General features: G+C 39.3%; 2 protein-coding genes across 3 annotated transcripts in view; both read left to right on the top strand.

Moving 5' to 3' along the window:
* Window positions 1–2885: 2885 nt before the first annotated feature.
* On the top strand, window positions 2886–17550 carry BCO1 (beta-carotene oxygenase 1). Its single transcript, XM_085589881.1, has 12 exons — window positions 2886–2904; window positions 3000–3151; window positions 6263–6391; window positions 7689–7818; window positions 9052–9199; window positions 10064–10211; window positions 11139–11359; window positions 12180–12437; window positions 13542–13644; window positions 14238–14332; window positions 15988–16099; window positions 16280–17550. Exons 2-12 carry the CDS (start codon window positions 3088–3090, stop codon window positions 16450–16452), a joined length of 1581 nt encoding a protein of 526 aa, XP_085446007.1. The 5' UTR covers window positions 2886–2904; window positions 3000–3087; the 3' UTR covers window positions 16453–17550.
* Window positions 17551–21332: 3782 nt separating this feature from the next.
* GAN (gigaxonin) overlaps window positions 21333–21715 on the top strand; it is a 40132-nt gene continuing 39749 nt past the window's right edge. For both annotated transcript variants that reach the window (XM_085589880.1, XM_021541222.4), the window contains exon 1: window positions 21333–21581. In XM_085589880.1, the coding sequence (XP_085446006.1) occupies window positions 21415–21581 (167 nt within the window). In that variant the 5' untranslated portion in view covers window positions 21333–21414. The remainder of the gene's footprint in view (window positions 21582–21715) is intronic.

Consider the following 21715-nt stretch of genomic DNA (forward strand, 5'->3'; position numbering starts at 1 on the left):
TAATGAGAAAAACAGTGTATGATAAAACAGTTTTGACCCAAATAATACCTGGTCAGAATAATATAGGGAAACTATTGTTATTTAAATTTGAACAAACTACATTAGTAATTTATATTTGCAATTATATCTGGACAGTGCAAGAGACCTGTTTCTAAATAGTCTGGTGGCAATTTTGTGAAATGACATCATGCCAATAAAAGAGCATTTAACAAAGATAAGAACTTGTGTTTCTAGAAAGTGAGATAGCAATAAGTTGATTTCAGCAAAAACAACTTCTAAGTTCATATCAGTTTTGCTATTGGAGTTTTATTTGTTAGTAATAGATAACTGTTGATAGCTGAAAGTTCTTAGCACAGCTTAAAGTCATATATGTCAAGTCAATTTGATCTTTGTTAATGGGCTTTAATTAGAACTCAATTTCTATAAGCAAAAGACTGAGATTAAAATAAATTAAGTACAATGAAGATAAGGAATTTTATTGGTTTCTCTGTGATTTATTAGACAATAACTTGCTCCTTGCTAAGTCAACCAGAAGTACAAAGGTAGGCACACGTCAGTGACATTATTATTGTCCTAGAAATGCAGTTAACAAGCTCTGCTGCCTTGGAAAGCTGTGTTTAGATTAACCACAGAGATCACACCCAAAATGCAGCCTCCAGCCTCCAAAAATGTCTTCATGGCCCTTTTAAAGGCTGGGAGAGAAGCTCAGGGCATGCAGAGACTGGAGGGAAGTGAAAATGAGAAAGGGCCCAAGAGGAAACAGCTTGTGACCTTCACTGCAGTTGTTTGGAGCAGAGAGAAATGTAGTGAAGCAAATCTGCATGTGGTGGGGAGCTGGTGACTGCACAAATGTTGTCATGAGGGGTGAACACAGGAAACTCTGCAGAGAAATGTGAGAATTTTTTGGGAGAAAATTTATATTTGAAGGGTTTTGCAACAAGAAGAAACATTGTGAAATGATAAAATTAGAAAAATCACCTAATCCACATCCTCTACTGCTTATAATTAAACACTATAATTGTAAATCAATGCTTTGATATTTTGCCATTTCAATGTAAAAAGAGGGGAAATCACACGGTTGGCAAGAAAATTAATCTCCACACTATACTGAACTGCTTATTTGTCATAAGTGCGATGAAAACAACAAAAAAATATTTTACCGGTAAATGAAGTATTTTTTTACTGACAAGCAGGAAAAACTAACTTCATAAAGCTTCTTTATTTAAATTGTACAACATATAAGACAAAAATTTCAGTCACAGACACCTAAAATTAGCTACCAAACACATTTAGGTTGATTTCAGAAGCTGCTGGATATCTGCAGCTCCTTGTTCTTCCATTCAGACAACTTTTAACAAGATTTCCAATTATCTCATCATGGCTGAACCTTAACCTACATGAACACTTGGTCTAGAGGAGGCAAAAGAGGTTTGAATTAATCTTTTTATTGCTTGTTTGCTCCATGGAAATCTTAATAACACTACAGATTAGACATCTCACAGGTCAGATAATTAAAACTGCAGCATTAAGAGTGCAGACATAAATGGATGAGGATGCACTGAAACAAATATATTAAAGCAAAACAACATTGTGGAGAGAGAAAAAGTCCCCATGGCTTAGTGAGAGTAGACTTGAGAGCAGCTTTGGTTTATTGCCAGATCCTTTTCAGTCCCTAACATTGCTGAAAAATCCCTTACTTGGCTTTGTGTAAAAAGTGAATCAACATCTCAATGCACACACACATGCAAATACCCACGGGCATATGTATGGTGGACATGCAGGTCTCTGTGTTTGTATCTCCATATATTTGTGGATTTTGATCCTCTTCCTCTCCTGCAGCCTTCTGGCTCAATCCTGCTGTTCATTAGCATTACTAATTCAAACAAAGACCTTATATTTTCTCTTCTAATCTGGCTTTTTATTTTGTTATCTGCTTCTGTCAGTGCTTTCTAAAAAGAGCCCAAGGCACACTGTTGTGATGATCTCTCGGAGTGAAGATCAGCCATCAAACAGACAGGAGGTTTGGAGAAGAGGAATGATGTATAATAAATGTGTCAGAAGAGTCTGTAGAACATATTGTATTTTGAATAAAGTAACTGTTTTAGTTCTAAGAAATCAGTCAGTCTTAAGAAGTGATGTTAAACATTTCGGGAACAATGGTGATTCAGCTGAAAAAAATCGGATTTTAGGGTAACCCCATATGAAATTGCATAATATATAATTGTGCAAATACTTTCTTTATCCTTCATGGTCAATGGAGCCTAAGATTTACTCTGCAATCACATGCTTTATATTGAAATAATTCTCTTTCCAGAGGATTTTTAAATTAACAACATTGAACTCAGTTAAGTACCTTATCTAGAAACAAAAGCATGAAGTTAAAACTCTGCCTTAGTTTTATGGAATCCTGCCATACTTTCATAGGTGGATTTGGGTCACATATGGGAGAATATGGTAGAGTGAGAAGATATTTAATTCAAAGATGTGCCACTCAGTTGACTCTGGAACAGCTTGTACATAAAGAAATAGACCACATGACTGTTCCATGGTGATAATTTGCTAATTTACAGAACAGCTCCGTTTAAAATCAAAGAATGAAAAGGATGATCCCTTGCTCTGAAGTGTTTGCCATTCCCAAAGTGCCAAATCCAGAGCAGTGAGCAGAGATTTCTTTTCTTTTTCTCTTTCTTTTCCTCTTCCTACCAGACAATGGGACAAGCATCCTTAGCAATGTCTAACATTTACCTGGAAAGCTGCAGGTGATGTCTCAGCCACCCCAGCTGGGTGTGCCTGCCTCCCTCTGCCAGACTCCTAAGGAGCAAATAGCAGAGTTAACGTGTTTCTTACATCCCCTTCGAGCTACAGGAAGAGTTAATTTTAATACGAATGTGCAAGAATTAGAGCGTATGTTCTGGGGATTAAAGATCAGCTATTATAAATAGTCAATCTATAAGCCAGCAGCTCGGGCTGCACTTTGACCTTTTCTTTATATGTAACAGGAAAGAGCCGCCCTTAGCCCAGGCTGGGGGACAGCGGCGCCGGCAGGAGCGGCCGGGCGGAGCGCGGGCACGGGGGATTCCCTCCGAGATGGACACGCTCTATGGCAGGAATAAGGAAGAGCACCCAGAGCCCATAAAAGCTGAGGTGCAGGGTAAGTGAAGGAAAATCTGTTGTAAAACCAGCCTCTCTTTTGGTGTTTTCCGATCCGTAAAAACTGCGACTCTTCTTCACCCGCGAGGGAAACTGAAAGAGGCGCAAGGGAATTTTGTTTAAAGGACTGATCTCAGATAATATTTGTGACGCTACTGGGGGATTTTTCTCGCTCCGTGAGCATCTCTGTGTACTTTTCGAAAGTCTCTTTAACAGGGCTCGTTGAAGCTGGTGATGAGGGATTCCAGCTCGGACGCCCCTCCGCCAAGGCTCTGCTCCCACTTTCGCTTTCTCCCCGCAGCCCTCCCCTGCCCTCGGCTCTCCGGAGCTCCGGGGGACGGCTCTAAAATCGGGGCTCTAAAATCGGGGCTCTAAAATCGGGGCTCTAAAATCGGGGCTCTTCTCCGGTGGCACTCCTAAGTGGCAAAGCAGCAGCACAGGATGCCACAGGCTAGCGTTAAAAAGAGGAGAAACTGCGGGGGTATCCTTCGGCGACGCAGTTTAAAATGGCTCTCTAGGCTAGGGATGACACTCGACCTGTCGCAGGGATATTCTTCTTTCTTTCAGGATTTTTTCATAGAGGAGCACAGAGGAAAGAATGAGAAAACATTTTCTATTTCTGCTCGTTTTACGCATGTGGAATGTGTTTGGAGAATTTTTTTACCTGGGGTCATTGCTTGGTTGGAGTCTGGTGAGGATTGTTTGAGCCTGATGGCAAATCAGATCCACCTGTGTCTCGACTCTCACGAGAGTGTCACGAGTTGTGAGTTAGATATAGTAGTTAGAAAAAAGTAGCTATGTAGTTTTAGTATCTTTTTAAAATAATATATTAATGTATTATAGCATAGTTATATTAAAGAAATCATTCAGCCTTCTGAACTGGAGTCAGACATCATAATTTTTTCCTACTGGGTTTGCCTGCATTTTACAATACTCGACCAACACTTTATATTTCTTGATTTCTTTTACTTTACAGAAGACTTTTTCATACAGCTACAGGAGAGGTTTGTTGCTGTAAATCTTAGTAAATCTTGGCTGTGTTGCTTGTGATATGTAGTCCAAGAAATGCTAGGAATCTGCCATTCCCAAGTACAAAACTTAACATTTGCAGGGCTCTGTTGCTGTTCATTGTCATGACTGAATTGAAAAAGACTTTGTGCCAAATCAGACAAAGTGCTTTGTTTTAATGCCTTTTATTTATTTTATGCTTTTATGGATTTATTTTTTTCCTCAAGATAACAACTTATTATCAAAACATTTGAAGTTATTTGCAAATAAGCAACTTATCAAACCTGATCTCTATTATGCAATAGTTTATTTGAACAAAGACTGCGTACCTTCTGAAGAAGGTCAAGTTATACATGCAATACATTCCTTCTTTGCTAAAGGAAATAAAAGAGAACCACGACCTCTTCAAATATTTTGGTAGTCCTGAGCTCTGCCAGTATTTTGGCTCCTTGTTACTCAGGCTGTGCACTGTAAATATCTATCACACTTCTGACATCAGCTGCAATTTAACCCATCCTCTCCTACAGCCATATGATTTTCTGAGATTCTATTGTTACCATAGTTAATAAATGTTCAAATATTTGGGGATTTCACTGTGTCACTAATGTGTCATCATCCATTACAGAAAAGAATAAAGTCCACATTTTTAAAGCTGCATAAGCAGTTTTGGATGTTGATTTGGTACCCAGTGTGATTTACAGGAATGCTTAATTCCATCTAAGATGAATTATTTGAAAACCTCACTAGTTGACCCTTTGCTCCTTGTTTTTCACACTGAAATTATGTGGAATTGCACCAGAAATTTCAGAAGTTAAATTAAGTCCACAGTGCTTTAAAAAGATAATTTTCCCTTTCTTTTCTTTCCCAGCAAAACTATCATAAAAAAAAATATACTATAGTTATTGCCTTGGAGTTTCTTATGTTAAAAAGGGAAGTAAGGATAAGTTTTCCAGGCTCTTCTAGAAAATAACAGCAACAATAATGATGATGATGAAAGTTCTTCCATTGTGTCAATTTTTTATGTACCTCATGTAATCCAGAACTGTAACCCTAATAGAGTTATGCCCTAAAGATGCTGCCCCATCTCTGGAATTGCTCAGGGCCAGGCTGGATGGGATTTTGAGCAACCTGGTCTACCAGGCCTGCCCAAAGCAGGGTTTAGAATGAGTTAATTTTTAAGGTGCCTAGGAGGACATTTCTAATTGTTGTAAAGGGGTTTTAACAAGAAAGTGTGTCAATATAATCAGTGTGGAATCCCAAACTAAATGATAAGGAGAATATAAGTTCTGAAGAGCTTTTTATGCAAAGGCAATACCTAGTGCAGGAATTGTGTGGAGAACTACTAAATGTTCCCTCAAGAGTCATATGCATGAAGAAGCAAGTCAAGCTTTTTATTTAATATATGATATGCCTTTTTTAATCTCTTTAAATCTATTGACATTCTTTAATTGTTATTATTCTGTGATTCAAGTAATAGGTGATGCATTTCTCACAGGGATTTGATGAGGAACATTTATGGTGCAAGTCTCAACAGCACTTATACATTTTCAGTACAATATTCCTATATTTTGTGTACAAAACACTACATTATAACTAGTGTCACAAAAGCACTTCCCAAATGACACTATATTATGCTGTGTAATCTAATTAATGAAATTTTAGTGAAATTAATTTAGCCTGAAGTCTAAGCTGATGTGCTGAAAGCCAGTGCAAATCATATAACCTATACAATATGTTTATTTCTGATAAGCTTGAGCTTTTTCTGGCACAAGTAGAAGGGTTTAATTGTATCAGTGTAAAATATGAATGCAGAAAGGAAAGATCCAATTTTATTTACTTCCTGATAGTTAACAAATTAAATTCCAGCAATCTCATTTTGTTATAGTAATCTCTGATAGCAATTCTGACATGCAGAATGTCATTAGTGCCACATTTTTGAGTAGGGGAAATTTTAGTTAACCCAAACTTCAATATAATTATATGGTATTACAAATCTCAACACACCTGCAGTCTGTCTGACTACCTGAAGCCTCTGCCTTTAGGAAAACTATCCTGGAACATTCTCCTTGCTTAAATGAATGGGTAATGCCCTTTTTGTTTATAGGGCAGCTGCCCACATGGTTGCAAGGGATGCTGCTCCGAAATGGCCCAGGGATGCACACCATAGGGGACAGCAAGTACAACCACTGGTTTGATGGCCTGGCTCTGCTGCACAGCTTTACATTTAAAAATGGTAAGTTGTTGCACACTGGATTGAAAGGAACCCAACAACCCACACTTTGGTGCCTTACACTGCTAATTCTGTTCCGAGTTGGGCTGGGGTGTTGTGGGTTTTGTCTGCAGAGTGCTGTGTGAGGGGGGAAATGATGTGGGGGCAGTCTCTCCACACACTCCCTGACACTTCACCCTCCACAGCAGCAGCTGGAGTGTCTGCAGGGCTGTTTGCAGGGAGATGTTACTTGTCCTTCCTTCTGCAGTGCTGAAGTTGAGAGCTGTTGTCACCCCAGCACAGCACACCCAGCTCTGGGCAGGTCACTGCAGGGCAGCCTTCACCTTCCACCCGGGCCAAGAAAACCTGTGTTTTTTCCTGTGGATCAGCCACAGGGACTGTGGTGCCCAGAGGCTCTTCTGCTGTGGATGAACAGCTCAGTTTCAGGGAGGACCAGCACTCCCCTTTTGGGATTCGGTTGCAGCTCTAACAGCTGCCAGGAGAGAAACTGGGCCACTGTGTCACTGCACATGTCAAACCTCAGTATATTTGACACCCTGCAGTCTCTCCTCCTACCTGTCATCCTTACGGAGATAAAACAGGCAGCTATCTACCCTGAACAATTCAATTTCCTTTTTTTCAGTTCAAACATTTTTCACCTATTCAGCTGTCACACAGCATGAGACAGGATGGTTTACATCTGGATTCTTGTGGCAAAAAAATATGTATCTATTTTAAAAAATGGGATTTACTCCTGTTATCCTCTAATCCTAGTATTTACTTTTTAGTTCCCATTTCTGTGATTGGAAGCATTTAATGCCATTGCAGGATCTCTATCCTATCCAGCTTTACATCCTTAACAAAATAACCTATAAAGAAATAATCAGTGTTTTTTAAATTGCCACTATATCTTACTTACCTAAAGCAAACAGGGCTCAGTTAGTTCAAGTATTCATTAAACTGTTGATTCCTTCAAGCAATCCATTACTCCCATGACTAAAGTTTGCCAATACAGGAGATTTTTCACCACCCGTAAATGGATTGTATAATTAATTATTTTTGCACATATTGTTTTATTTTCTGGAACAGTTTATCCAAATTCCTCCTTTCCCCTCAAAAGTATTAGTAGTGGGAGTCAGGAAATCTTGACAAACTGTTACCAGTCTCAGCAGCCATAAAGCCTTTAAAACAGGCAGTTGGGGATATTGTTGGTTTCATTCCAAACTATTGTTGGCTGCTTGAGCAACTCTGGCTCTACCTGTGCTAATTTTTTTAAGAACTAAATATAAAATGTGATTGAGACTTGTTTGTTCTTCCTCAGGTGAAGTTTACTACAGAAGTAAATTTCTCCGAAGTGACACATACAACTGTAACATAGAAGCAAACAGAATCGTGGTGTCTGAATTTGGGACTATGGCTTATCCAGATCCATGCAAAAACATATTTGCTAAGTAAGCAATGCTTTTCTCAAGAAGATTCTTCTATCTACTTCTCTCTTCAGCACAGATGTCTTTCTGTTTACCTTTGACACATATGTACAAATACAATGTTGATTTGTAAATTTACAATTGCTAAATATTGAAAAGGCCAAGAGATATGAACTGCCCATAGGTTAGTCTAAGGCAAGTATCTTAAATTCATTTTATCACCAATATTTGCTGCTTTATTCATTAACACAAGTAGATTATATAGAAAACAAACATTTTCTCCACTTAGTGAAACATTTTGATGCTGTGTAAGGGGAGAAGCAGCAAGAAAGGAAAACATTTAGAGATAGGGAAGGTATTAATACAAAGCCTATTCAACAAAAAAATACAGAAGCATCAATAGCTACAAAAAATTAGAAAAACATTTTGATTAAAGATGGTTTAACAGAAAGGTGAGGTGCAGGCCATCATGTTATCCTTGGTCTTGTAAAATTGGCTGTAAGGATTCACTAATAATTGCAAATAGGTCGCCCTTCTCTCTTTCTTGCCACTAAACTTCCTCTGGTGACCTTGAACCTGGTATTTGATAAGAACACATACACAGACAGTTATTGCAAAATAGCTGGTATGTTGTAAGTTGTTCCCTTGATGTGAGATTTTCTTCCCTCTTCCAATAGCAATAGAGTAACTCTAGCATTTTAAGTTCAAAAGGGTTATAGCAACTTTGTCTTGGCTTCTAGTGACTGTGATGAAATCATACACTGATAAAAAAAAATTGTCAAGCCTATGTGATGTTTCATCTTCTTTGAAGTCATAATTATGATATGGAATAACACTGGTAATAAAAATATTCAATTGGGGAGTATATGAATCCATCTATTTGATGAAGCTAAAAAAACCTCTCAGCTTTTAAGTAGGAACTGGTAGGCCAAATTTTCCCAAGACAGGCAGAGGAGAGGGTGTAATTAACCCATCTTGATAAACAGGTGCATGTCTAGAGCTGGCAGGGGGAATGGACCTGGATGCCCATTTGTGTGTCAAAACCAGTTACTTGCATGTCCTTAACCCTCACCCAGGCCATGGGCATTGGAGAAGTCCATCTCCTCTGCTTTCCCACCCTTTCCAGGGAGCTGCCAGGAGTGGGCACAGCAGGGAGAGGCAGCCCCAGGTTGGTGGCACTGCAGGGTCACTTGTGCCCCACGTGGGGGAAAGGCAGCTCTGGCTTCTGTGGCTCTAATGAAATTTCCCTCTGGACAGGGCATTCTCCTATTTGTCTCACACCATTCCTGAGTTCACAGACAACTGTCTGATCAACATTATGAAAGCTGGGGATGATTTTTATGCTACTGGTGAGACTAACTTCATCAGGAAAATTAATCCACAGACTCTGGAGACATTGGAGAAGGTACAAACCACCATCTGCCATTCTGGTTCTTTGTCTGCTGATAAATAAATTTCAGGCTGACTCATAAGGATGCTTTAACATGTTCAGGACACAAAATACTCTTCTTCTACTGTTTCCTTACTTTTGAAATTGTGGTTAAGTGAAATTGTGAAGATACCAAAAGATAAAGGATATCTTTTAAGAAAGAACTCCTGAGTTAAAATGTAAATCTTTAGTTTGGGAAAAGCTGGGCTTTAAGCAATTTCACATGTACATAATCTAGGAAGGTGGCAAGAATAATAGAACAGTTACATGATTATTTTGGGTGATTGCCATTATTATGTATCTGTAGTTATAAAATTATTTACGTAATTAAAAAATCAGTAGGCCAGTTATGTGACTACTTTTCAAGGACCTTATGTAAGATTTTATTTAATTGTTAAAATGAGAACTTGAGATATTGAAATTAATTTTTACAATTAATTTTTTTTCTAGCTCACACTTTGATCAGATTTCCAAACAGATAAAATAGAAATCTTTTAGCTCCAGCAGATTGCCAGACAGCTCTGTTAAATAAAGTGCTTTCAGGGTGAAATGGGCATTTGCAGAATAACTTGCTTAGCTAATCCTCCCTGATGTTATGTGGCTTCAAGGGAGAGGTGGCTCTAATTCAGATTCTGTAACTTGATTTAGCCTTGAATAAGGAGATCATTTGAATACCTAAACAAGTATTTTGGTTCCATTATTTAAATTTCAAAGCCATTTGTAAATGGAGTGCCAATATAGGGCTGCCAGGGCTAAAAATCTGCTGGTTTTGTGGGTTAGCTGAGATCAATTTTCATTCTCTTACGCATCTCTCAGATCTCTTGTTGTATCATTTTCTAGGTTGACTACAGCAAATATGTATCTGTAAATCTGGCAACTTCTCACCCACACTATGACAGTGCTGGAAATGTTCTCAACATGGGCACTTCAATAGTTGATAAAGGGAAGACAAAATACCTTCTATTTAAGATTCCTTCCTCTGTACCAGGTAAGATATATCTGTTATTGGTATTTTCTAGAAACTTGTTTGCAATTTCTTTTCTTAAAGGGCAAGGGTGGTGATATGGCTGTTCTAGCAACCAATGGTGTTCATTTTCTTAATTTCAGCTTATTGTGAACTTTATATTAACTGCTTAGCTTGTCTGGGCATGTGCTGTTACAAAGTACTGTGTAAACAGGGTGTTTCAGTAGGAAGAACTTTACTTTTAGATGGAGATTCTAAAACAACTTTCTCTATAGGGCAGTGCACATAATTTGAAGTTGTAAATTTTTATTTCTTTGTAAATGAAAATTCTCTTCAAATGCTGATACTATGATAATAGTGGAAGCATGATACCAAATAAAACCTAATATGGAGTTAATTCCTGTCTAACCTGGCCAATACTGGCCCTTGCTGAAATGCTGTCTGTTGTTCACAGAGCAAATCCCTTGCTCTTTTTCCTTCAAGATCTTTCTTCGGTGTGTGTTGTTGAAAATCAGCTGCTATTGTGTTGCCTGTCCCTTCTTGAACAATCAAGAGGCCTTCCACAGATGAAAAGGCAGTTTGCAATTTCTAGCTGGGCCTCAAATTTGGGAACATCTCCTTAGAAGTTAAAAAACACAGGGACATTTGAACCCCTTTTTAAAGCTGCTGATTTAATTAAACATATTTCTCCTCCATGCTGAAGACAGTAGTCAGTAGAATCAAATCCCAGGACAAGGGGTCTGTGCAGGAATGGATCCAGCAGTGTGACTTCACTGCATTGCTTCCTGCATGCAAAGTTAATTTTACAGGAGTAAACAAACACTTTCTTAACAGGAAAATGCAAATACAACTGAGAGGAACCAGTTCTTCCCTGCCTGGGAGAAATCCAAGCACAAGTTTAGAATAGAATTAAGTAGAGATAGAATTTTAATTTTTATCATTAATCTTCAGAACAAGGAAAGAAGAAATCTTGTTTCAAGCAGCTGGAAGTGGTTTGCTCCATCCCTTCTCACTCTCTGCTCCACCCCAGCTACTACCACAGCTTTGGAATCACAGAGAACTACATTGTCTTCATAGAGCAGCCCTTCAAACTGGATATTCTCAAAATGGCAACTGCTTACATGCGAGGTGTCACCTGGGCTTCCTGCCTGGCCTTTAATAAGGATGATAAGGTACTTTTCCTACTGCTGAGCAATGGAATCAGGCAGGCCAGTGACCTCTTCCATCTGGTTCATTCATTTTACTAGTCACTACTTTTTTTTTTTTTTCCTCAAACCTTGACTTTCATGTTGCACTTTTTTTTTTATTGGAGGCTGCATGGTCTGGAATATTGTCTCCCATATCCAGAAATAATATGTGATGCTGAAGCTCTTGAGTGAGAGGCTAATTGGCACTCCTAGAAATATTGTGTGCTAGCAGAAAAATTCCAATTTGTGCTAACATCTGAGACAGATCCAGTTGCTCCTGGTCCTGGTCTGGGGTGGGTGAGATCTGCTCCATGTGCATTGGATGTTCTGGAGAGCCCCACTGGTGGAAAAGCCTGCACTGAACAAGAGTATTTCACTGGAAACTGAGGGGAAATATGTTTTCTGAGTATCTTATTTCTACATGCTCTGGGCATCAACACATGGGACTTGCTGAGGTACAGGGCACCACCACCACCACAAGAACTCTCAACCAAGGCAGATTAATTTAACTTAAAAAGAGAGCAGGGGACTTTCCAGGTTTTTCTGGAAAACTTCAATCCTCAGCCTAGCCCAAATAGTAATTTGCCACAGTAAAATGAGCTTAAAGCTGTTCCACACTCATTTTACTGCTGTGTTCCCTTCAGGTTGGAACCCCTTGTCCACTAGCAGCAATCCCTGATATCTTAATATTCTTCAGTACTCATACACAGTGATTAGAATGTTGGTGGTTACCATTTGAAAACAGTTTTCTAAATAACTATTTGCTGATTCTGAATGGCTTTAAACAATTTTTTCTCTCTTTCAGACTTGGTTTCACTTTATAGACAGGAGGACTAAAAAAGAAGTGCCCACCAAGTTTTACACTGATGCTCTGGTGTTTTTTCATCATGTAAATGCTTATGAAGAGGATGGCCACATTGTTTTTGATATTATTGCCTACACAGACAATAGCTTATATGACATGTTTTATTTAAAAAACCTGAATAGAGACTTTGAAAAGAATGCCAAACTTACCTCCATACCAACCTGCAGAAGATTTGTGGTTCCTCTTCAGTATGACAAGGTAGAAAGAAATTTACTTTTTAACCTGTTTTCTGATTGGTAATTTAAAATACATCAGTGTGAATAATGGGTGTATTATTAGTTGCCAGCCCTTATGTGTAAATTTCTGAATCTGTGATCCCCAAAGAGTGCAGGAGGTTTGGGTTTTATATGTCCTGTGGGAAATGGCATTGGGCAGCTGGCCATGGTTGTGTGGATTGGATCCTGGTTCTGACACCATCCACTCTGGAGAACAAGGCTGTGAAGAACTTGTTGTTTTCTTCCCAATGAGATTATTAGTTAAATGCCATCAAACAGAAGCAGATAGACCCACTTGGCTGTTAACTGCAATGGCATGCATGAGGTTTTACACAATCTGTTTCTTACACTTCACTGGAAGCCCACATACAATTAATGCATGCTCCCAAATGGTGCAATGGTTCAATTAAAACTCGAAGATTTCATTTAAGTGTGATATATAGAGGAAGAGAAAAGATTTTATCTTTTAGTTTAATTTAAAGCATCATTTTACATCATTGTTTGCAGGGAAGATTTTATACTGCCCAGCAACTCGGGCAAGTTTCTGCCTGATACCTTTGGAATGGATATTACTTTTTCTGTCTACATCCTAGAACATTGCTGCTCTGTTCTTTTCTCAGAAACAGCTCTGCAGCAGTGACAAAGGATGTTTTGGATCACACCAGCTGTTCTGCAATCTTAAGAATTAAGTAGTAGGACATTTAGAGTATATCACACCTATTTTTGCACTTGATTTTTAGCAGGTGCAAAAATCTAACCTTGGTGACTCTCAGTGAAAATTTGACACCTTATTCCTTGAAACTCATCTTCATTCGTTTAATTCTCAAATTTATGGTACTTCTGGACCATAGCCATGTGTATCTAAACATTTATAAGGACTCAGTTTGATTCAAAATAACTATATTATGTTACATTAAAATACTCTGAGTGCAACAAGATTTCTAATGGAAACCTCAGAATCTAAAATCTTCTTGAAGCTTATTTGTTTAATCTGCAAATTGTTAATATCAATATGAAACCTGATGAAAAATCAAACTTAGAAGCACATTTTTAGAGATCCATGACATTTCCAGCATTTTTCTTTCAGGATGCTCTAGTGGACTCTAATTTAGTCACACTTCCCTCTACTGCAACTGCTGTAAAGGAGAAAGATGGAAGCATCTATTGCCAACCTGAAATACTATGTGAAGGTCAGATAGATCCTTTAAATATCTGATGCTACACCAGTTTTGTATTAGTACAGGATTCCAAGTCTGATATTACTATGGCTTGCAAATCTACTTGCTAAAAGTGTAATTTGAATTAAATAAGTCTGTTATGAGTAGTACTTCAAGTTTAGCTGCATTTTATAAAGATTGCCTTTGAAAGAGTATTTTTAACCTTTGATCAGGGCATAATAACAGGAATATGCAAATACAAAATTACCTGAGGTAAAAGTAATTTCTTAGAATAGTAGCCTCCAATTCTATCCCAGTTATTCACATCATGTATTTATAAAGAAAGAAAAAAACCCAAACCAGAAAAACCCTCATAAATTCCAGTGTAATGAATCCCTAAGAATAAAAAATTGTTGCCTTTTAAACTAACAGCCTGGCTTACTTGTGTTAGTAACCATTGTCAGATTCTTACAAATTCAGACATTCCAAGTATATACAACACTTTTATTAAGTAATTCCAAGGTTTTTTACAGGCAAAATGTCCTGAAGATTGGTGTGTCCATATAGATGTTAATTTGGGGTTTTCTCTTGTCTTGTTCCTAAGTCTTGAATTTTATTTTACACAGGGATAGAACTGCCTCGCATCAACTATGACTACAATGGCAAAAAATACAAGTATATCTTTGCAACACAAGTCCAGTGGAGTCCAGTTCCTACAGAGGTATGCTTAACATTTATAAAGTCAGTGTTTTCCCATTGCTGGGCCATTCACATGCAAAGGAACATGAAATGCCTAATTTATCATAAGAATAAGTTCATGTTGTACCATTTTCCTCATAAAGTTTTCATAAACTCAGGCTTCTTACTCCAGCTTTATGTTCCATGAAAGTCTCTTGAATAGCTACGAAGACCCTTACTTTTCTGCTAAATTGGGCTGAACCTTCTGTGATGTGCCAGGAACTACAAAGGAGAGAGTAGGAAAAATAAGTATTATTTACATGTATATATTTAGTATTTTTTCCCTTTAGGAAGCCTAGCAGAAAAATAAGATATTGTAATACTACCTAATAAATTTTAACTATTAAAGCAATATCTATTTTGGGGAAACTTTATATTTTGTTGGCTAGTTCTCTCTTAGAGGTAGTAAATGCTTTGTTTACATGTGCATGATGCCAGAAGACAGCCTGAAATACAAACAGATTAACAGGGAAAGTATTTAATTAAGATTTAAATATTAAATAAAATTAAGGTAATTTAAAGATTTAAATGTATGAGTATTATATGAGCAAGCTCATGCTCTACAATTCTTGTTCTGTGACTACAAGGCAGCACAAATTGCAGTCACTGTTGGTTCTTGCATATAATTACCACAACTGATTACAAAATAGAGCTGGATTTCTGCATGATGCAAGAAAATTTATTGCAGCACATCTGACAAAAACAAATCTGCAAGCTCATTTGCAGTGTAGATAATCTCTGCTTGACTCAAATATAATAAAAAATAATGGTAGGAGGATCTTTTTTCACATCAGTTGCAGTTTAATGAATGCAAGCCCAACAACCTAATCCTTAGGTAAAGTCTGTCAGTGAAAGTGCTGTCATCTTGGCTAGAGGAAAGAATTCTTTCTAATTCTTCCTCCAATCATTTGAATAGTTTCACTTTTGTGTAAACGTATTTTTTGGCTAAAGATCAAAATGGAAAAGAATAGAACTGCATCTCTATGGGTAGAGAAAAGGCCTTAATGGAATTGAACTGCAAATGCCAGGCATCCCCTCTGGCCATTGGTTTGGCCACTCAGTGGGATGAAAATCCACACTCTGTTCCTTCAGTGAACACCAGTGTCTGCCTCACTGCTTTGATATTTACACCTCACTAGGAACAGCCTTTCTCCTGCCATATGTACCCTACTGCACAATAGAAGGCCTTGAGGAATATGGAAGTAGCAATAAAAAGAGAATAATTCACAGGATTAGAAAATGGCAAGTTTAAATCCTGTTTCCTGCTCTACTACATAATCTCAGTGATTTGGAACAAGTCACTTAAATACTCAGTGTCTTGGACTCTCTGCAATGAGGGCCATTACTTATAGTGAAGGGTCTTTTGTGGCCTGTTAGCATTTATGAACTATTAAACACCTGTAAATGAAAGGTGCAATTGTAATCTAATGAAATGAAATTAAAAGAACATTGTGTGATTATGCAGCCATAAAATGTGACTCCAAAATTTAACATTTTCATTGTGTTTTTTCTTGTGATGATACCTGCCTTAACTCTTAGCATTGGTCCTCCCTGTCAGCAGTCTGTTCTTGCTGTACCTTTGGGAAAAGCCACTGTCAGGGTCACTGACATTTTTTGTTTCTTGTTACAACCATGTAGATTGCAAAATTTAATACCCAGACAAAGGAAATGGTCCAGTGGAGAGAGGATGACTGCTGGCCATCCGAGCCTGTTTTTGTTCCCAACCCTGATGGAAAAGAAGAGGACGATGGTAAAATAATGACAACCAACATTCTGAAAGCTGGGGTTACATGAGTTTTGTATTAAATCTTACAAGTTTCAAGATTCTTAGTCAAGAAGATTGGGTTGATGCTTCCTCTTTGATATGAGGTTATCTTTTCTGCTTAGTGAAACTTTTCTATGTTTCTAATTATTCATTTGTATGTCACAGGTGTTGTTCTGACCTGTGTTGTGAAGTCTGATCCAAAGGATCCACCCTTCCTACTTATCTTGGATGCTAAAACTTTCACAGAGCTGGGTCGAGCCATAGTAAATGTGGACATGCATATGGACCTGCATGGAATATTTATACCACAGCAAGACATGAAAACTGAGACTGAGTAAAATCTATTTGTTGCATTGCACTACTGAATGTGGGATAATGTCCTTCAGGAACAGCCTTCTCTTATGATAAGAAATGACTAATTATAACCTCCTCAATATCTACATATGGTCTCTTAAAAGAGACAAAAATTACTTTACTACAAATCATTGTGTGCACAACTGGTATATCACTATTCCAAAAGAAGAATTATCAATATGAAGTGCTAATGTTGAATACAGCTTGTGGAGCAAGGGCAATAAATGTTTTATTTGAGTAGAACAAAGCTTTCTGAGCAAAAGAAGTACTGTATTCATAGGGTGACACAGGGCATGAGTTACACATGTCTGCAGGTCATGTAACTTCCATGGGCTGTTGAAAGACTGCAGCTGACAATGAAAGTTGTCTCCTGCCATAAAACCTCATGTTAAACTGGTGATACCATTGGTATCATGGTGATACCATGATACCAATAATTCATGGCAATATATTCTCTTGGTGCTTGATTTCTTAAACTCTGTCATAACCAAAGTATTATGCTGAGGTGCTATATTTTTCTTATCCAGAACCTAACCCTTCCCCCAGCTTTTCTAATAGTTTCATGGTGTATTTTTCACTTTTACGTTGACAAAACCAAGTAACTTTATTGAAAAAGAGTACATGGTTATATGCAGCATTCAATCATACTTTAGTGACATTCAACCTTAAGCAGTTTGTATTTGAATCAGTTTTCCTTGGGCAGAATATCTGCCATTGCATTTCATGTAATTAGATTATTATACTGTGTAAAAGAGAAGAAGAATTGTAGTATTTGCTACTGCCACTAGTCTGTTAATAGCAGTATGTATGTGAATGTGAGCAGTGTATTTCTAGCAGAACTCAGACACACATGCACAACAAACAGTTTAGGAAAGAGTGAAAGATGTAATTTAGGCCTCATCTGAACCCCACAGTAGCAGAAACTAGAAGCTGTTATTGCCATTACTAAGCATTTGCTTTATGTCTGCTTAGGAGTATCCATGTTCTCACATGTGTTGATTCTTGCCTGTACCAGATGCTTCCTAATAAAATTGCACAACTTTCACTTGCAGCTACAATTAAAATGAACATTTCAACATAAAGTTCAAGTGCCAAGCACAGTGTGATGGGTTCTGTTACAGAAATGGCATTTTTTACCCCCCGATTGTATTCCTGATACTGACTTTTCTTTAAGTGCGAGCTTTTTTTGCTTTGAATTTTGTTTTCTCATTGTAGATATCTTTGCTGTTGGAGCATCTTTACTGATGGAGAAAACCAGGTGTATATCCATCCATTTTGGGTGTCCATCTGGTCTGTCTGTATCACCACACAGCTCAGGTACCTCTTTGGCACACATATACCCTCAGTGCCTCAGCTGCTCACAGTATTTCATAGGAAGGAAACAGAATGAAATTATTTTCATTTACTACCTCCCTACCACCTGAGAATCTGTGCTTGGTGACCTGTTTGGGATTACCTAAGGTGTTTGTAGCAGAGCAGGAACTGAACCAACATCATCCACAGTTCCTGACTGCTCTGTAACAACCAGATCTCTGTTGCTCTGCTTAAGTCTTTGCACTTTGTTAGGATAAAGATATGCAGACTATTTTTAATGCAAAAAAAAAAATCTAACACTGTGGTCAGATCTAGTTAAAATATGCAGGTTTGAGTGTTCAAATGCTTACACATTCCTTAAAATGGAAATAAATATTTCAATAAGGTGTGTCTGCAGAAATAGTCACTTTTAGTGTTTTCAAGGGCTATTACCATTAGTATTTAATAGAAATTTATCTTCTAAAGAAGAAATTTAATTCAATTTTTGTAAATAATATGGAACAAGTACTGGAAGAGAAGATTGACTCATGATATTGGCAAAAGACATCAGCTCTGGCATTGTTTCTTTTCATATGAAAAAGTTTGGATTTAACAAAGGTCACAAATACATTTCTAGAATTACAAGGTGGCAATGCATCAAAAGTCTAACCATTGTTACAGATTTTCTTCTAAGAGTTTGTCTCTAGAATTTCTTCTGTAGTACTCACAGGGTTGTTTTGGGATAATCATAGATTTGGATAGGAGTTAGTTCACTTATGAGGGGATAATTTTTACTGGTAGAGATGACAGGATAGGAGATATACTCATCATAAAAACAACCCGTAGTCTCAAAAAGCAAATGTGTTATTTACAATCATGTAGAAATAATGCAGAAAATAAATTATAAGAACTTATCTTGGATGTGATTTTTAAATGAGATGTACCCTATTCCCTTGGTCAGTACTTCACAAGATTTGATTAAGTTTGTAGTTAATCTGAGGAGAAAAACAGTGATGCAAATCTGCATTTGCTAATCCCAGTATCCTCCTGCAGCAGAGACAATAGGAATAAAACCCTACAGCTAATCACAAATTTGTTCAAGGATGTTTTTAGTGGTTGCAATACCAATCTGATGAAACATTTACCCTGAATATGGTAACACACTATCATTTCCAGGCTGACAGAAGCAAGGGGAAATGCTGATATGCTTTACCAAGTGGCTGCAAGGCTCATAGGGGTTTTTTTTGATGTGGTAGCATGGCACGTGGTAATGAGTGTCATTTGGTTTGCTTCTGACACCCTTCACTGTGAATGAATCTAAAGGGTCAGAAAGGTCTGATGGTTCTTTTGCACTAATTTAAGTCATAAATTAGCCCAACAAAATTCATAGAATTTTTATAATAATGGCATAACACAAATCTAGATGAAGTGACTGCAAATAAAAAATAATAAAGACAAGTGTCTCCATTAAAAGAAAAATACATAGTTGAGTGAGAGAATCAGGCCACGGGTATGCATATATATAATTAATTACCTCAGAGATGCTACAGATGGACCTTGATAGAGTGGTTTGGTTTGTTGTTGTTTTGGTTTGGTGAGTTTTTTTTGTTGTTAATTCATTCATTAAATGGAACAAATAACAAGGTATAACAATGAATTTGTCCTCTGTAACTGTATATTATCTGTTACACCATGTCCCATTGCCCCATATGGGCAGCAGGAGGAAGCAGAAACAGTGTTTACCAGGACGCGTTAAAAACCAGAAATGCAACAATGTTTTCCTCTGTACCAATCTGTGCAGGTGGCAGGAGAACACACCGGTGTCTTTCTTTTCAAATAACCAGGCCACTCAATGACAGCTTTCGCAATAATTTAAACCACTGCTCCCTTGGGTCTGCAATTACCTGAGTATTAATGACAAGCAAAATACATCTTTCCCCTGCAGCTAAGGAGCAGTGTGCTCTCTGCCTTCATTACCCTCAAAGAGAGCTGAGAATGTGTCCTCTGGATCCTCAGCCTACACCTGACATCCTGGATAATTACACCCAAGCAACAAAAAAGTGGCCTTCTAATATTTGTGAGTATGTATGACAGCAAGTGTTGCAGAGCTGCTGGTGTTTTATGCACATTGCTGTGGGTTTAGGCTTTCTGTCCTACATCCTCTGCTCCTAAAACTCTTGTTCAGAGCTGCACAACAAAGCTGCAGCACGGTGGTCCCCCTGTGACCCCTCTCCAGTCAGGGAGCACTTCAGCAAGGGTTCAGCTCTGAAGCCTGGCTGCAACAGGGCTGAGCACACTCTTCACCAAGGCCCTGGGTGCAGGGTTTGGACTGCTGGGTGATGTGTGAGGATGTCCCGGCTGCAGTCTCCATCTGCACAACAAAGCAGCATTGTGTCCAGCTTGGAAAGAACAAGGCATTCATTTCCTATGGGGTCGTTTCCAGGTACCCAGCTTCATTTTCCGAGTGGTAAAATTTGGAGACACCATCAAACTGAATGAATGATAGAATTTTGTTACATTTCACTGAAATGCAAGTAATAAAAGTAATGTGACCCACCACAGCTTTACTAGATCAGACCCTCTGAAAGAGTTATTTTCCCAGTGAAGGAATGGGCAGCATGACATCCATCTGAATGTTCCAGAGGACGGGAGATCCCAGTGCTGCTGTGCCTGTCAGCACAGGGAGCACAGGGAGCTGCTGTGCTGGTCCCTCCCAGCAGCACCAGCTTGGTGTCTGTTTTAGAGCAGATCACAGTTTGTGAAACACTTTCACTCAGTGCAAATAGTTTCACTACTTTAACGTTGGATGTTGTTAAGAAAGCAGATGGAATCAAGTAGTCTCTTAACATGCAATTAAGCATGATAATAAATGGCCTAAAATTTACCATGTGAACTGTCCTAAAGATCTTTTTTGCTGGAAAAGGCCACATTTCCAGTGGGAAGTTGTGGAAAGGGACACTGCCACAATGAATCTTGCTGTATTTAATTCTCATTCTCTTACTTTTCCTTGTGTCTACACCTGTAACATTCACCCCAGCTCATATAAAAAAACAAACGAATAAATAAAAGGCCAGTTTTACAGGATCAAAGAATCAATTAGATTGGAAAAGACCTCTGGGATGATCGAGTCCAACCTATGACCAAACACCACCGTGTCACCCAGACCGGGGAGTGCCACTTCCAGTATTTCCTTAGACATCTCCACGGACACTGGTTTTATCACATCCCTGGGCAGTCCGCCCCGATGTCTGATCACCCTTTCTGGGAAGAAATTTCTCCTAATGTCCAAAATAATCCTCCCCTGGTGCAGCTTAGGGCTATTTCCTCTTGTCCTGCCGCTCGTTGCTGGACGAGAGCCTGACCCCCCCGCGGCTCCAGGATGAGAGCGAGCAGGTCCCCCGGAGCCTTCTCCAGGCTGAACCCCGGGCTCCCTCCAGCCCCTTCCCCAGCTCCGCTCCCTCCTCCGGACCTCCTTCAGCGCCACTGCAGAGCCGTGAGGAGAGCAAGCCGAGATTTCCGGGCCGCCCCCGCGGGGCGGCGCGGGGAGATGATGCCGGGAGATGATGTCAGCGGCGGGCGGGCGCCCAGCCATGGTGTGAGGGCAGGGACTGAGCCGGCCCGGCCCGGCCCGGCTCGGCGGCGGCGGCAGCACCATGTCGGGCCCGAGCGCCGTGTCGGACCCGCAGCACCCGGCGCGGCTGCTGCGGGCGCTCAGCTCGTTCCGGGAGGAGACGCGGTTCTGCGACGCGCACCTGGTGCTGGAGGGCGAGGAGATCCCGGTGCAGAAGAACATCCTGGCGGCCGCCAGCCCCTACATCAGGTACGGCCGGGCCCGCGGGCCCCGGGCGGCCGCTCGGCGGGGCCGGGCTTATGTAAGGAGCGGGATCGCCGCGTGTGGGGACGGACGGAGCAGCCGGGGCAGGCCGGCGGGGGCCGCGGACCCCGAGCGCAGGG

The sequence above is a fragment of the Lonchura striata genome, chromosome 11 (assembly GCF_050655825.1).
Source record: "Lonchura striata isolate lonStrDom1 chromosome 11, ASM5065582v1, whole genome shotgun sequence".
Lineage (NCBI taxonomy): Eukaryota > Metazoa > Chordata > Aves > Passeriformes > Estrildidae > Lonchura > Lonchura striata.